The 16,250-nt window shown below is 37.9% G+C and overlaps 1 protein-coding gene across 5 annotated transcripts in view; it reads right to left on the bottom strand.

Annotated features, from left to right (window-relative positions):
* ZNF385D (zinc finger protein 385D) overlaps nucleotides 1-16,250 on the bottom strand; it is a 456,126-nt gene that overhangs the window by 9,743 nt on the left and 430,133 nt on the right. For all 5 annotated transcript variants that reach the window (XM_069771833.1, XM_069771838.1, XM_069771853.1 and 2 more), the window contains one exon: nucleotides 1,308-1,541. In XM_069771833.1, the coding sequence (XP_069627934.1) occupies nucleotides 1,308-1,541 (234 nt within the window). The remainder of the gene's footprint in view (nucleotides 1-1,307; nucleotides 1,542-16,250) is intronic.

Here is a 16,250-nt window from a genome sequence, read left to right as displayed (position 1 = left end):
ACACTGTTGACTTCCATGCAGGTAGTGTGTGATGATAATGGACTACTACCATGTATAGAATTAGTGTTCCACTGATAATTGTTGTATGGATCCACATATACACTTTTACAAGCATGCACGTGTGTGAGCACACACACAGTTTATCAGCATAGGCAGCAAAAACTTGGAGGGTTGGGTTTAAATATTCAGAATAACGTTTTGGCTCTCATCTTGATCAGAAAAATGTTTAGAGACTAAACCTTATATGAAGTTAAATAGGTTAAATGGGTACAGCTTTATGAACTTGAATTTTCACCAGTCGAAGACCTGGCATGCAGCAAACACAGCATTCAAAACTGATTAGGCTTTGTTTCTCCTAAATACCAACAAATTATAATTTCCTTTTTAAATTAAGTGGATTCTATGGACATTCCAAAGTTATTCCTTTTTTTATTACATCATAAAACCATTGATCATTTTGCTGCATGTATATCATCACCGACTCTATGTTTCAAACCTAAGGTTCTCTGTCTGTCTCTTAACTCAGTTTACCCTGCTGGCAGGTAACCCCTGACATCCAAAACCAGCAGTTTTTCTGTAGGACAGTTATAGGTGTTCATTGCCACCATATTAAATTCCAAGATCTTTCAACCCTGCTCACCACAAAGCCAATCAATAAGATGCTTAATATAGTGACTGTGAATGATGGCTCTCTACTACTGGAACTTATCGATGCTACTAGCTCTAATAAAAAGAAAAGGTTTAAAAATTAAGAAAGATGGAGGTAAGCCATTACCCATTCAACTCTCATGCAGCAGTTGCTATAAGTTGATGAAAACAAAGGAAAAATATACATAATTTTAACAAGTTATTAACAGACAATAAGGAGCTAAGAATTCTAACTCTCATCATTGAACTCTGACTGACGCTCCCTCTTTCAGCCTTAATTTGTTAGATTTCAAACAAAACTAATGGCATTCATACTTAGTCTGCTAGCTGGCACAAACAAAACTATGCAAACTCTGAACACCAAAGGTAATGAAGCATGAGCTGTCATTTAGCTCTATAAGGTTTGGAAGCTGCAAAAGCTAAAATGTAAGAAAATGGGTAACTTGCATGCAATAAAATTCCTTTCTTCCCCCTTTATGAAAGCCTCTTTGCCTGTCATTTTTATTCTTTAATAGTTAATGAATTCCATGTAATTGCCAGTTTTCTGCCACCTCCTCGTCCCCTGCTGCAAGAGATCTAATCTATTCAGGGGAAGATAATTGCAGAGCTCTTGAGACAGAAGGAAAAAAAGGAAGAAAGCAAGCACTGCTCCATCTCACCACTGTTGTGCGCCTCCAGCTGCGAGGCAGAGTTGACAGCAACTTTGCATAGTGAACAGTACAGCAGTCTTTTTGCTTTTTCTTCCTCAGTCTCAACGGAAGGGCATGTGGTGCTGCTAGTGGCTGTCGTGGGGATTTTCTCCACTTTAGAGGTGATCTCAGTTGTCATAACACTGCTCTTCCGGATTTCCACGGTTGTCATCGTTGATATTGCTGGTGTCCCTGTGGTAATGTCTGTAGGCAAAGAAAGGAGATGGAAGGAAACAACAAAAAAAAAAGGTTGTGACCTTTGGCATTTGCTTGTTTGCATCCTAATGCCTTAACCACACAGAGAGCCAGATCATGCTGATGATGGTTTGACTAATGGTAATGAACTAAACCTGACCTTATTCTTTGTATTTTGTGTGGTTACAAAATACAGTACTCCCATGTATTGTAATGCCATGTATTCTGCAGTGTGCTAACACCCAGTAAGTACAGAATTCATAAACTGAAAAGACAGGTCATTAAGACTGTACTGTACAACTGAAAGATAATCCACTAAAAGAGGTCATGTAAATTACCAGTACAATAGGCAGTTAAAAATTATATGCAGTGCTTCAGATGCATAAACTGCCATAGTACTGCATAATATTACACTGATTGAGTAGCCAAGCTAAAGTTTTAACATTCTGTACTAATAAAACTAAAATGAAAATAATTGTCTATTCTTGATATCTGATAAAATAAAATGTTAAATTGATACTTCACTTGATATTAACCAAAACTAATATTAAATGAATGAGGGTAATTATTAATACACAGTATACATTTATCCATGCATTATTATTATCCATTATTGCATACTAACAATACATACTAATAATAGTAATTAAATATACAACATTCTGTATCTGAGACCTACACAAACAATAAGATTTCTGATCTGTGTATCAGTGGTATGTTTGGAAAAACTGCAAACATGTTATATACCTAAATCTATTTGGAAACCTAGTGCTTGCATGAAAGAACTTGTGCGTTTTCTGTAGATTTCAAATCCAAGAGAGAGAAAATACGCAAGGATATTATGGTTTGAATAATATATACATGACATTCGGATATGGCAGTATCATTTGGTAGTTAAGTACTTAGCAGCGTAGAAGACAGTAAGATCCAGCAATGAGCCAGTGGAGAAGCTGGCAAGTAAGGGACAGCAAATGGAGAGAAGGGACAGGACCCGCTCTGCCTTTGCAGTGTTGTATATTGTCCTATTAAGCCTACTGAATAGCAGCTTCCTCCGTAAGAAATCTTAGTTACTTTACTGGGATACTCCTGGAATTGGGTATTTTCCAACACAGACAGCTCATTTTGGTTTCATACATCCCTTTGTGTTAGTGGTGCTCTACCTGTACTATGCTTTATTCATTGCCATCTATTAGAATAGGCAAAATAACAATTCTTTGGCTTACAGACCTCAGTATGTGCTGTGGTACAGGAGGGACACAACTAACTGATGCCGCAGAGGTGTGTTTCAGACTAATACTGTTCAACAACTTCATTAATGAAGAACACACCTATTAACTTTGCAGTCAACAGCAAACTGGGAGCAAGCACAAACACACCGAGAGACATGATTCAAAACAGTTTTAATGCATTGGAGAAACAGTCTAGAAAATTAGATGCTTTTCAGTGAAGGCAATTGCATGAATCCGCACTCAGGAGGATTAATCTGATCTATTAAAACAGGATGAAGAACAACAGCCCCAGTACTGCTTTTGGGGGAGGGGTTTTTTTTGATTGATTTTGTGTTGTTGTCTTTGTTTGTTTGCTTGTTTGCTTGTTTTTCAGAAAAAGCTTTCAGTAGCAGATAACAAGATGAACACAGATCTCATATCATTGTGTTATGAAAAAAGTCCCCGTCATATTGAAAATGCAAAGTGAAAGATTTATGAAGTATCTTTTTCTCCTCTAATCAGCACTAGAGGCCCAATGTCCAGTCTGGAGACTGCAACGTCAAAAATTAACAATTACTTGCTTTGTTGTTAATCCAGCAGCAATACAAATACAAACCAACAAGAGAGGGGTTGCAAGGGAGGAAGCCAAAACAAATTAGAGGTTTTGCAAACATGGACTGTGAATATGGAAGATGAAGGGTAAACACCAACAGCATTTTCCGTACCCGTAGAAGGGAGCTAAAAAGAAGAAAATAAACTCTCCTCCCTGATCCCTCCTAATAGGACAAGGACTACTGGATTACATCAAGAGAGACTTAGATTAGATATCAGGAAATTCTTTCTAATAATAAAGCTTGTAAAGCCTGAGAATAGCCTACCTGCAGAGATCTGGAAATGTTGCCTGCTGGAGGACTTGGAACTGGCTGAACAAATATCTGCAGGAGCAACCCAGGTATGATCCCCTTTCAGTCAGTGGAATAGAACATTTGAAGTCTTATCAATTTCTATACATTGTGTATTTTTTAATGTTTCTATATATTCTCTCAAAGGGTTTTTAAAAAATATTATTCATAAAACCAAGAAAGCAGAGTTTGTGATGTGAATATTCTACATACTGCCAGACATTAAAGTGGCGTATAGCAAAAATAAGGTCCCACTCCAGGTCTACTCAAAGGTTTTTTTTTCCCTGAGAGTGAGTCTGGAGGGTGCTGAGGTACTGGGGATGTCAAATACTGGTGCAGAAGGAATGGCGTTACCTTGCTGAACATTCTGTTCTTATTTATTATTTTTTACAGACCAACAATAATATTTCAAAAGAAAAATACTGTTTTGAAATATTAAGCCTTTTGTTGGGAAACTGATGAGCAAATGAAGCCTTTGTAGATCTGTCCACAAAATTATACATTTAACTAGTCACTCCTTTCCCGTCCCAGAAAATCTGTGTTGCTGTTGGCTTTCCTTAAATTGAAAGTTGCTGCAGTGAAATTATTTTCATCAAAAGCCCACTCCCAGCAGTACACAACACTGCTTTTAAAACTTCAGTTTCTCCACCCTGGGACTACTGTAGAGTAGTAGGTCTAACCAATGTACTTTCCTGGTGAAAAGGAAGGCAGAGGGCAGACAGCACCAGCGAGAGGGAAGGAAAAGAGAAAGAAGACATTAACATTCTCTAAGGATTGATGGCAAGGTTGGCACTCATTCTAATCTTGCAGGAAATTAGATATGTACATCAATCACCATTACCAGCTTTGCAGTGCAAGGGTCAGTATTTTGCCATAAGCAAAATATAGATCACAATTTCTTTATTTTCATAGGAAAACCTGAGGCAATGAACAAAAAAACCCACTTAAATAACTGCAGATTTTATTCTGCTTCAAATATCTGACCTCCTATATCTATGCTGATCTAATATTTCACCACGTAATCATTTTAAAGTGAAAAGAACACCCTACTCCTTTTGAGGGTATTTTGAGATGCATGTGTGAAAGCAGCATTGTATATAAAAATTAAACTAAAACCAGTAAATGTCACCAGCATATTCTTCAACTAACAAAAATATCAAAGTTCAGAGCATATATTCTGCTCATATACCTTTCAAAAGTTGCCCTATATTAATACGCTATATATTCCACTAATGCAAATGCATTAATGACATCAAAACATATACAAGAAAACCATCCAAGTTCACCATCTAAAAGCTGTAACACATTTAAAGATGCAAAGCTGCTCCTCCTCATATAAACTTCAAAATTATCTGCAGAAATTAAGGGGAAAACATTCTAAAAACTGTCAAGTAAGCTTACAAAGAAGGAATTCAAATCCCCTTCTCACCAGAACTTCTAACCTAAGGAGCATGTGTCTCTTTGAATATATTACAGTGTTGCTGCCTGTAGACAGTTCAGTGCCCTAAATACAGGCCACAGCATTAAAGGTATAAGGGATTAAAAAACCCAAACAATCAGAGAGGAGTAGGAAGGCATTTGAACTGATGCCTTGAAGACTGAATCAGCATTTCTTAACATTATATTATGGCAGTGCTTTAAGAACTATTTCAATAACAAATGATCTAAAATCGAGCTGGAAATTCAGTCACAGTCAAATGGAAGATTTGTTTCTGGTGACGCAGGCTTGCAGCACTGTGCTATTTTCATACCAGTGGCCTGCAGCAAATATTCATTATTGCAACTGTCACTGCTTGGCTTTGGCATAGAAGCTGATTGCTAATATTGTATGGAACTGGACTCCAGCAGCAAAAAAAGGGAACACTTCAGGATTCACAATAATCCATTTGTGTTCCTGGTCTTAATATAGCAACAGAATAAAAATTAAAAATACAGAAAACTTACATTAAAATCTAATCTCGGTCACCAGCAAAATCAAAGATTTATTTTAACAAGAAGACAAAGCCAGATGAAAAACATTCTGTGAGAACTGGCTCCTTTGGGTACTACAGATACCATAGTTCAAGTGGAAAACTGCAAGTGTATGATTAAGGTCCTCCTAACTAAGCAGGATTAATTTTATATCCCAGCTACAAGACTCATGAATTTTCTTCAGGCTGAAGAAACAGAAAATTACAACTCGGTTTTTTCTTCTGAGTATGTGAAAGTCTCACTCATCAGTTCCTGCTACTAAGCATAAGAATTTCTTATCCTGAAACTATAAATAGACCCACAGAGAGAAAAGTGCTCTGACTTCAAACAAATCACAACTATTTATGAGTGTGTTTTTTCTTCCGCAATTTCAAGTGGCATGCATTTAAAAATATCTGATTTAGCACATACCCATGCATTCTGGTCTCATTTAAATCAACCTTTGCCTTTGACAAAAAAGGATTGAGCATTTGGCCCATAATGCTGTCCAGGAAAAACAAAACCAACCCAAAAAATGCCCGCCCCCCACCCCCGCCCCACCCCCAAAACTAGCAAGCACATTCTTTCTCATGACAAACAGAACTTGATATGAAATATTTCCCTATACTATAAGACCTCTTAGTATTGCAAAAACATTTCAGCTGGCTCACTTATAGCAAACCCACATCAAGTAACAGAATGCTCCCGTACGGGTGCTCAATACTGGCATGTTCAAAAGAGTCTCGGCATATTATTTTCCTGCCTACTAAGAACTGGGTCCTCAGTTTCCTTGGGCTGCTTTGAAAATCCCATGTTCCATGTCCTCTGTGGTAATTACATTTGAAGAAAAGATGTAATTTCTTTTGAATCTATAAATGTAACAGTGGAGTACATACATAAAAAACAAAGCACCATCCCAAAAATAACTGTGACTGACTTTTTTTCATGCTTGGCAGACTTTCTGTACTCATATGCTAAAACATAAGCATGTGTGCTAGCACATTGGCTGGCTCTGGCACTTAAACAAAACAATTTGAGGAACTTTGACTCAAATGTATTGACTCCTCCTCCTTTATATGTGCAGAATACAAACTTGCATATTTTGTGGTTGGTGGATATTTGGCCTGTTACTATATATTGTACAGAAAATTCTTTTGGTATCATATTATGAAAATTCCAGTCATTAGACTTAGTTTTACATTCAAACCCTGGATTCAATCTATTTTTTATAGATATATCCTTCGCAGAATGGGTATCTTTTTCTTGGAGAGTCAGAAGTATATTTTTGAACTTAGAAGAACCCATGTAATTTTTTTGTAAGAAAAAACTAATTACAACAGCATGGTTTAGAGAGTTAAGTGCCGTACATCACAGGGGTTTTTGGTATAAAAGATCAAAACATCTGAATTGACAGTTGTGTAAATCATTACTGTATGATAAGACCTCCTTCAGTGAAGCAACATGAAACATTGGAAATCATGATATTTACCTGATCTTTTACAGCATGGATACTAATTAATATGCCATAATGGAAGAGTCAGGAGCTCTGAAGTAATAAACAAAGCTGTGTATGACCAAACAGAAACAGAATTTGAAAATTTTTGATGAGCTGCCTTTTCTGATCTTGTTTTTTAAACACCAGCTATTCACCTGTTTTGTCTCCCTTCCCCTGTCACTGCCCTGGCTTGTCAGTCACTTTTTTGCTCAAGTTCCTTGTTACTTTGTTTTGTCTAGATGTCCACTGTGATTGCTTTTGATATCCAGAAAGTGAAAGGCTGAATGTATCTAAGGTATCACCCGAGCCTTTGCTCAAATGTACAGAACAAGCACTACTGAGAAACTGAAGGACTGCAAACTTTCCCAGGACCAGCATGAAAGCCAAATTCCAGGAATTTTCTTGGTTTGTAACTGGAGAAGCAATGACCTCAGTATTTTGACAAGTCCCTGTTTTTTAACACTTAAATAAATTACATTATACAGTGTTCATCAGTCAGAAGCAAAAGATGAAGAAACAAATGGCTCCACAAAAAGTGGCCTCATTTTACTGCTGCCTCTACTCCATGCTTCCTGGTGACATGCCTTGGTGGTGACCTGATGGGAGGGAGACAGAAAACAGGACGTTTGGTGACACAAGGTGTCCACAGAGAAAGCGAGATTGAAGAGTAAGTAGGAAACTTCACATATTTGCTCTGTGGATTTTTTTCCTCCAGTTAAACTCAATTCTGCTAAGTCCTAAAATGACCTTCTTCATTAATTAGCAGTACACAATTTTCTAATGAAATTATACCTCATTTTTACTAGCAGTTCCCTTGGTTTAAAGCACAGTTCATTAATCTTGAACAGGATTAACCGCAGAGGGATGACTGCATTCCTGTTGAGGTTAATTGAACAGAGCTGGCAGCAACAGCAACAGCTGGGGGTAAAAGGCCTGTGGAAAGGGAAGGAGGAAGGTAGGGAAATGTCACACTGCGTCCGAGTTTTGGGTTCTCGGGCAAATGTAGCTGACAAAAACGTGACTGAAGGAAAGGAGACGATGAGGAGAAACCATTTATTTTTCAAGTTATTTTAAGCAACTCTCGGTGACGACAGGGTTTGGGCGCTGAGCCGTCCGTTCTATGCTATAGATTTCTCCTCAGCCAGGCAGAAGACAAAAAGCTTTCACCAGCTACGAGTGAAAGGGTCCCTGCACATAGAGCTGCAGGGGGAAGAACAGGTCGCTGGCTGAAGCTACTCTTGCCATTTAATTAATGAGATTTGTGTAGTGAAAAATTCAATCTGAAACCAGGACAAAGTGTTTGTTTAAAGGGTGGAACTCACAGTCAAGTGCAAAGAGGATTTTTGCAGGTTGTGGTCTCAGGGGCCCTGTTAAAGTAACACATTTTCTATTTCGGCTCTAACTTGAAGGTTATACATAAGGCAGGGTGCTAGATTTCAGGTCGATAGTTACATTTTTATTTTGGAGGCTGCACTGTAAAACATTGCTTTTAAGATAAGGAATAAAATGTGCACATGGTGGTTTGATCACATATATAGCAGGAAAGCTGTATTATCCTATACATAGGTCTCTCATGCTTGGCAACATCAAAGGCTACGCTGGCAAACTGCCACTAGTTTTACATCTGCACATGCTTCAGTATGCATTTCCCAACTTCTAACTAAAAGCAAACACAATCAAAAATATATTTATAGTTAATTTTAATGCATGAGCAAAAATGGAGCATCAGTTGTGTTTACCACGAGTAAAAAACAAGGAATTGAAAACAATTCCTTAAAAGCTAAAAGCCCACTAAAGAAAAAGGTTCTGTAAGATATACTGCAGTAAAGTGAATTTGCCTTGAATGTACCTTTCTGCAGCATGGAGGCCAACATGTGCACAGCAGTCCCCATCCCCGTTAAACCCTCTTATCCTCTGAAACAGGTCAGCTGCACATGAACCGCCTGTTCCTCCTTGGCTCGTATTGAACTAGAGACTCTGCCCAGGGATATCTGGGAGATTCAGCTTTGGCCAGAAGTCATCCGGAGACAGCTATAGCAGTGGAAATGAATGGATGGTTGCATTCCCATGTCCAGGAACACCCTTGGCACCGTGTGAATCACTACTGTAGACAATAGTCCAAAATACTATTTAAAAATAGGCCCTGCCTCACCACCAAGGTCTAGGTGATATGAATTATACCTAGTCAGTACTGGAGGCAGTACTTCCCCAAGGTGAATTCAGGGAGCAACTTTTGTCTGTGTCACTAACAGCAATGGCTTCAAAATACTACCCTTCCCCACCCAAACACCCATTAGGGCTTTAACTCAAGTTAAAGACTCGACTCAAGTCTTCATGTACCTGGAACAACAAATTGCTGTTACCGAGGCCAGTACATAACTATGATTCAGCCTCTGCCTGCTACTCCTGCTGCCCGCACATGCCTGCCCCGCAGACATGGGGAAGGAAGCAGCAGCCAAGCTGTTCTCTTTCACCTTACACTATCAGCTGCAGTGATGGAAGTGAGCTTTGAAAGGGGGTCTCCTAAACTCCCCTTCTCTTTAACAGAAACGTAGAGCAGACACAGTCCAGGCTATACGCTACTGGAGGCCAAGAAGTATTTTTCACAAAACAAGCAGGCTGGCAAAGCCTATTTAAAACTTGATATCAAAAACAATTTACTGTGGAATTTCTCCCCCCAGCAATCTGCCACCAAACACAAAGAAGCGTGGAGAAGTATTAATCACTGGCAGAAGGAGAGAAAATGCATTGCTTTCATTAATCAAATGGAACAAGGAAAGAACGAGTGCACTGCAGTGCAGATTGCACAGGATCGCTCTCCATTTTGAGCAGGGAGTCAATTTTTTTTGCATCTTAAGCAAGTTGAATGTCCTCCTTAAAACCTCCACCTAAACTGTAGGTTTCAAATCAGATTTATAGTCCTAGAACCTAGAAGTAAATTAAAATAACTGGACTCCAACTCAGAAATTCTGAGAACTCTGGCTTCTGACTGCCCTCATACGTGTAATACTTCATGGCATTCTCCTGTCTTGAATCCAGGAATAATTAAAGCTATTCCCTTTACAGCAGCTTACTTCCTTTACTGGAGAGCACCGAGCTAGTAAATCTGGTTTTGGCAATAAACTAATGTTGTGTCTAATATAGGAATTGTCAGAAGATGTACAAGCATCTGTTGTAACTGTATAACTTTTATTCAGTGGAGTGAAGTCAGGGAAAGCAGTGAGAAGACATGTATTCTTTCAGACATCTGTCTTGGAGTGTACCATAAGTAGAGCCTGTAGCAGATGTGTTCTGTGGACTGATCAGCAATGGCTTTCTTACAACCACCTGCTCTTCCCTAAGTAGTGGAGATACCAAACACCCAAATTTTGGAGGAACAAATTTCACAAGGAATTGATGAGAGAACAGAACGGGACATGGTAGTGTTATTATTCTTAATCTTTAGACTAAAGAAGTGTTTTGACTTTTCTGCTATCTCATTTAGATTGTTAGCAGTCCTCTTCAGTTCAATGCTTTTACAAGGAATTTTTCCTTTGGCTGATCACATACTGTTGGTAACGTTTCATAAATTGACAGGTGCATCCCAAGAGTAGCATCCAATTGATGCCAGGGAAAGGAAATCTCTTGCAATTTCCAGAGAGTCTGCGAAAGGATCTTTTACTACTCACAGCTGCAGTTACTATGACCATCTATTTAACTTGCTCTTACATCTCCAGCAGGTTCTATCATCTAAATCTTCCTACTATTGCCTGCATCCCTTCTACTCCTTCCCCTCTCCAACCCACCGCGGGTCACTTCTGGGCTAGGACTGGAACAATGGGCTTATGAAACACCCTGTGTCATCATTACACTTAAAGACATTGAATGAGGTTTACAGAGTTGCACAGATAATCCAGACCAACAATTTCTAAATAGCTTGCTGTCAACATAGTTTTTGGAATGATTTACAGATTTTGCTTCGATTTTTCTTACTTTTTTAAATAAAACAATTATTTTGTGCAACACCAGCAGTCTGCATTGGCTATCACGTCAGTCTTCACTTTCAGGCAGCCTGCTACCAACTGAACTATTAGTCTAATTACAGTAGCTGGCAGAAGAAACATGTTAAGTAAACTACAGTGAGGTTGGCTGGATGGTCCTGGAATTAAGCAAAGAGCAAGAGAAACCTGTCTACTTCTGTAATTTAGTGAGTTCCCTCTCATCAAATTTTCTCTTTGTCAGGAGAGTCTGAAACAACTCTTCATCTCTTCCAGTGGCACTTTGTGGCACCATCCACACATACCCAGCAGAGAGGTTATCAGTGCTTTGCTGTTTGGGATGTTTATCTAGTCAATATCATAATTTTATCAGGCAAGCTCTCTACAGAAGCAAAATGGAAGTGATGCTTTCCTAGCCCAAAGCTGTTCTGGTAAATTATATAAAGTCTTCTGCACACAAGGGAACAGTGAAAGTCACAAATGCATTTCATAATGGCACCATTCATAGATATCACTCCTAGTTTCAAAGCTTATAGAATCAAATATATTATTCGATACACATAATATACACATAAAACAATTATGGGTTTGTATTTTAGGACACAAAGCTAGCAGAATAGACCTTAATACGGAAATGACTGCTCTTAGTTTGCAGTGACAGAAGAAGAGAGCAGCTGCATATTAATGAAAATTAGCATCAAAACGGCAGCACAAGACTAGCTTTAGCAAACATTTGCAGGATCTCGGATGAGGCACTTAATTCTTGCTATGCTTTGGCCTTTTCTTATACATTCTCTTCTAAGGCTGATATTAAAGGCATATGTTATCTGGAAAACTAAAAGTGACATACATTAATACTCATAGTGACATAGTTAATTTGTTGGAAGCTTTTGTCCAATACTTGCAAAGACAAAAGTTCTGTCATGTTGAGTGAAGGTAGCTAGGTTGTAAGTGGTGTGATTCTTAGGCAATCAGTCACAGGCGAAGTGAGAGCTACAATCTGTTCAGAAGAAATGTCATGGAGGGACATTTGAAGAAAACAGCCCTATGCAACAGGAGCAGGGCTGCTAATAATTGCAAACTGTTTGTGTTATTTCTGTAATGGTCAGTCTTTTCACATTTTGTTTTCCCGTAGGGGAGGATATTAATGAGCATAATTACAGTTTTTTATTAATTTCTTTCGTAAATCCAAATTGTCATTCTCTACATGTGCCACATTTTCCTTTGTATGCAGTTCTTTCCCTAACAACATAACACAGTAGCAACAAAAGTGGTTTCAGCTTCCCTTCTAAATGTGGCTGCAAATACTACACCACTTACAAGATCATACCCTAGCTCCCTCTGTTAATTTTTTGTCCTTTCTTGTACATGACAGTTATTCGGACATCAGTAGATCTGACATCATTCACACCTGGCATTAGCTCTTAGAAAAGAGAAAGGGAGAAAATAAAAGTTCTCTTTAGGAGTGTAATATACTATACTGCTGGTTCCTTAGTTTTCATTGTGTCATATCTCTCTCCCATGTACACTGTAACAGAGAAAAATATATGAATAAGAGTCCATGAAAGCAACAATATAAACCCAGATATTTGAAAGTTGCCCTCATTTGCAGCTATTTTATGAACAACTGAATGTATTTTTCATATTCATGTTTACACAGTGTCTAGGTGAATAGGTGCAATTTGCCTGCCTCAAAAGCCTTTCAGCCATATAATTATTTGTTCATGAACATGCAGGTTTGAAGTATCACACATCTGCAACAATCAGATCACCATTCCACAGCCACACCTTTACTCAGCTTAGCATCAGTGACTTTTCTTTAAAATCCACTTTTGCTTCATAAAAAGTAATATTTTTAGCACTTCTATAATGCCATCAGATCTTATCTCAATTCCTGTTCAAAGACCTGTTGAGAAGCAGAATACACAGAGAACAGGGAAAAACAGTAGCAGCTACAGCACACGATTAAAACCAATAATCCAGAATAATTCTGTGTAAAGTCTGGGGGATTGCTGGAGGGCTGGGGGTTTCTATGACGTAGAGCGTATTTTACCTCCCCTTGCTTACACCTCCTTAATATCTAGCAAATAATAACATTAAGTTTTTAAAATTTTTCAGGGGAAAACTGCTGCACTTTTTAAAAAAAAGTTATTAGATGAAAAATATGGAATTAAGAGCCTAATTCTTTGTGTTAGCTTTCAGAAATCTTGGAAAGCAGTCGTAGTATGACTGCATTAGAGGAATAACAGCAGCTGCAACAACAAATATGTGAACACCCTTCATCTTCTGCAGCATCCAGGACAAGAACATTCTGAAACAAAACTTCAAATATGCCAGTCCCTGAAATGGCAATATACACTATGAAATGCAGGTTTCGGCCTTTTAGATAATTTCATTGTTTTCATTTATGGAAACTAGAAATGATTAATTCACAATGTAAAGAATTTGGCCAACACTTGCACAAAGAGTTTTCTTACGTAACATTTATGCATTAGCCTTTTGGCAGGCAGGTAGAGAGCTTGCTTAGCACTCCTTCAGAAAACCTGCATCAGTTGTGACCTTGTAAGCCAATTGATTATAGTGGTACTTTAGCTACAGTCTTAGAAGATATATCTATATAGATTTTTAAATTTTTTTTTTTGGTGAGTGGGAGCAAAAAACTGTAAATTGACCAGAAAAGAGAATACTAGTTCCCCCCTCTCTAAGCCTCTGAACTGTAGATTAAGTGCATCTATAGATCATCAGATGTCTTGAACCATGACCATGAGAAAAATGCATACACTTGTACAACTGTAAGATTTTTTTGGTAAAATGGAAAACAAGAAGGTGGGAAAAATGCCCAAAGCAACAAATCCAGGCTTCTGTTACCGTGAAACCATTTGCAAAAACCTTGCTGCCTCCCTCCTCTTCAAAAGGCTACACATTGTCTCCCCTCCTTCACAAATTAAAAAATGTGAAATTAGTATGAAAATAATTATACTAGTCCAATCAAAATATATCATATTTACAATATAGAACATTAAAACAAATGTTTTACAAGTAATTTGGGAAATGGAAGGGTTTTGAAGCATTTGGCTTCAAAATAAGCCTTCCACCAGTTTTTCCAGAAAGCTACTGTACTGTGCTTCCCAAGTCTATTTACTGTATAGCACACAGATACCTGATCTCTTGCACGTCCAGGTAAAAGTGAAAGCAAGATTTGTAATGGCTGTGCATTGTTCACACATACATAGAACAGAAGACAGTTCCATCTTTCATTTCCATAACAGGAAATCACACTGAATAAACACTTGAATGTCTACTTCTCCTCAAAAGAATTGTGGTGACAAAAGATAGCTGAAAATCAGGGTAGACATGACTGAACTCATTCAATCTGGAAAATGTACTTTGCATCATCAGTAAAATTCTGCAGGAATGGAGAGTCCGTAAGCCAGTCATAAACATCACAACTCAGAGATGACAAGCAGTGCTCCAAAACTATGTTTTTATAAACTTGTTCGTAAGCTTCCAGACATTTTTGTAAGAAATTAAGGTCAAGTTCCAGCAGGTAAGCAGTGTAATAATCTAAACACAATCCACGTCAAAACAAAAACCTTCACTCCTTCTAACCTTAGTCTATACTTGTCAGTAAAGTATAGTTGAGGTGATATTCCAACACTTCAAATGCTACAACATGCAGTAGATGATGCAGCTTTGAGATGATAAAAGAACTCTTAGAAATATAGTACAAAGAAGAATAGACTTCCCAATTTTACATCGTGAGGCTAAAAATTCATTGAGGTAGAGTGAAGCCACCATTAGTTATGAAAGAAAAGCATTGAGTGCTTTTTTAATATAAGCAGACCTCAAAAGATATAACTGCCTCTTAAGCCCTTCACCTTTTAGGGCTATATTTTAAATATTAAGTTGCTAACCATCCATAGCACTTACAAAGGCAGCTTGAAACCAAGTAAGGGTAGAAAAGTCAAAACGGAAATCTTGAAAGCAAGCAACCAGCAAGGCTTCCTATTTATTTTTCCTTCCAACTGGATTTTTTTTTTTTTTTAAGGGAAATAAATTCTAGTGGTTGGGGTTTCTTTTCCATAACATTTATTATATATTTTTGTGTGACTTTTTATATCTTGTCTGTTTACTTTTGTACTTATGGGAAAAGCCAATAAAAACCCTCATATAATAAGCAAGCAAGAAACCACTGAAAATCCACTTACTGTCCATTTCAATATGTAATCATCATCATTGTCTTCATCAGGCTGTAACCTCTTACACTTCATTGACAACAGGGTTTAGCGATTCCAGAAAAGATGATCTGGATTAAAATGCCTTCTAGTCTTTGCTCTTTCAGGATCTAAAGACATAGTCCACAATAACTGACATTCCAGCCCCATTTTAGGCAAGATTGTGGCAGCACATGGGATTTCTTCTAATATGTTGTCTTAGGCAGAATCTCAGAGAACTTGCCCAGCTATGGAAAATCTGTATATACTGATTTCAACCTTCCGATTTCTTCTATGGCATAGTTTGCATCACAGTTTACATTTCTAGGTTCGTTGCAAACACATAAGCAAGGTTTGTGAATGGATCTTTTCCCTCTTTTCCCTCAGTCATAGCTTTAAATCATTCAGTGCATGAACTTGAGAACTTAGCAAGCAGGTTTTTCTAACGCGTTAATCACGACTTAGTCAACTGATCAATGTATCTCTCTGCAGACTTAGGTCTTTCGCTAATTCTACAAAAACAAATATGATCGGACTGGAAAGCATCCATGCTTGGTAACATCTTTTTTCTTGTGACTTCAGGCTGTAACAGCTGTTTCAAATGTCAGCAGATAGGTCAGAATTAAAAAGGATAGACAATGTGGACAGGGGAATTGCAGATCTAACCTATCTGTGCCTAATGCCAAGAAATCTGCAGATGGATAGCTGATTATCAATTCTTTTATCTAAATTTATTAAAACTTTTAATCAGTCCAAATGTGCAGCTGCCACAGTGCCAAATGAGATGAGTCCGATAAAGTTCTCTTTTTTGCTCTACAGGGATACTGGAAAAATTGCCACATAACAATTGACATCCCAGGAAAAGCAGGTTTTAGCAAAATATTAGGATTATCAGTGTTTTTTAAAAAGTATCTTCAAAATCAATCCTGCTAGGTTTTATAGAGCACACACATCTAGCATATTTCCCTCAAA

This window comes from Haliaeetus albicilla, chromosome 2 (assembly GCF_947461875.1).
Source record: "Haliaeetus albicilla chromosome 2, bHalAlb1.1, whole genome shotgun sequence".
NCBI lineage: Eukaryota > Metazoa > Chordata > Aves > Accipitriformes > Accipitridae > Haliaeetus > Haliaeetus albicilla.
The sequence above is the reverse complement of the archived record's forward strand: the minus strand, read 5'-3'. Positions and strand labels throughout refer to the sequence as shown.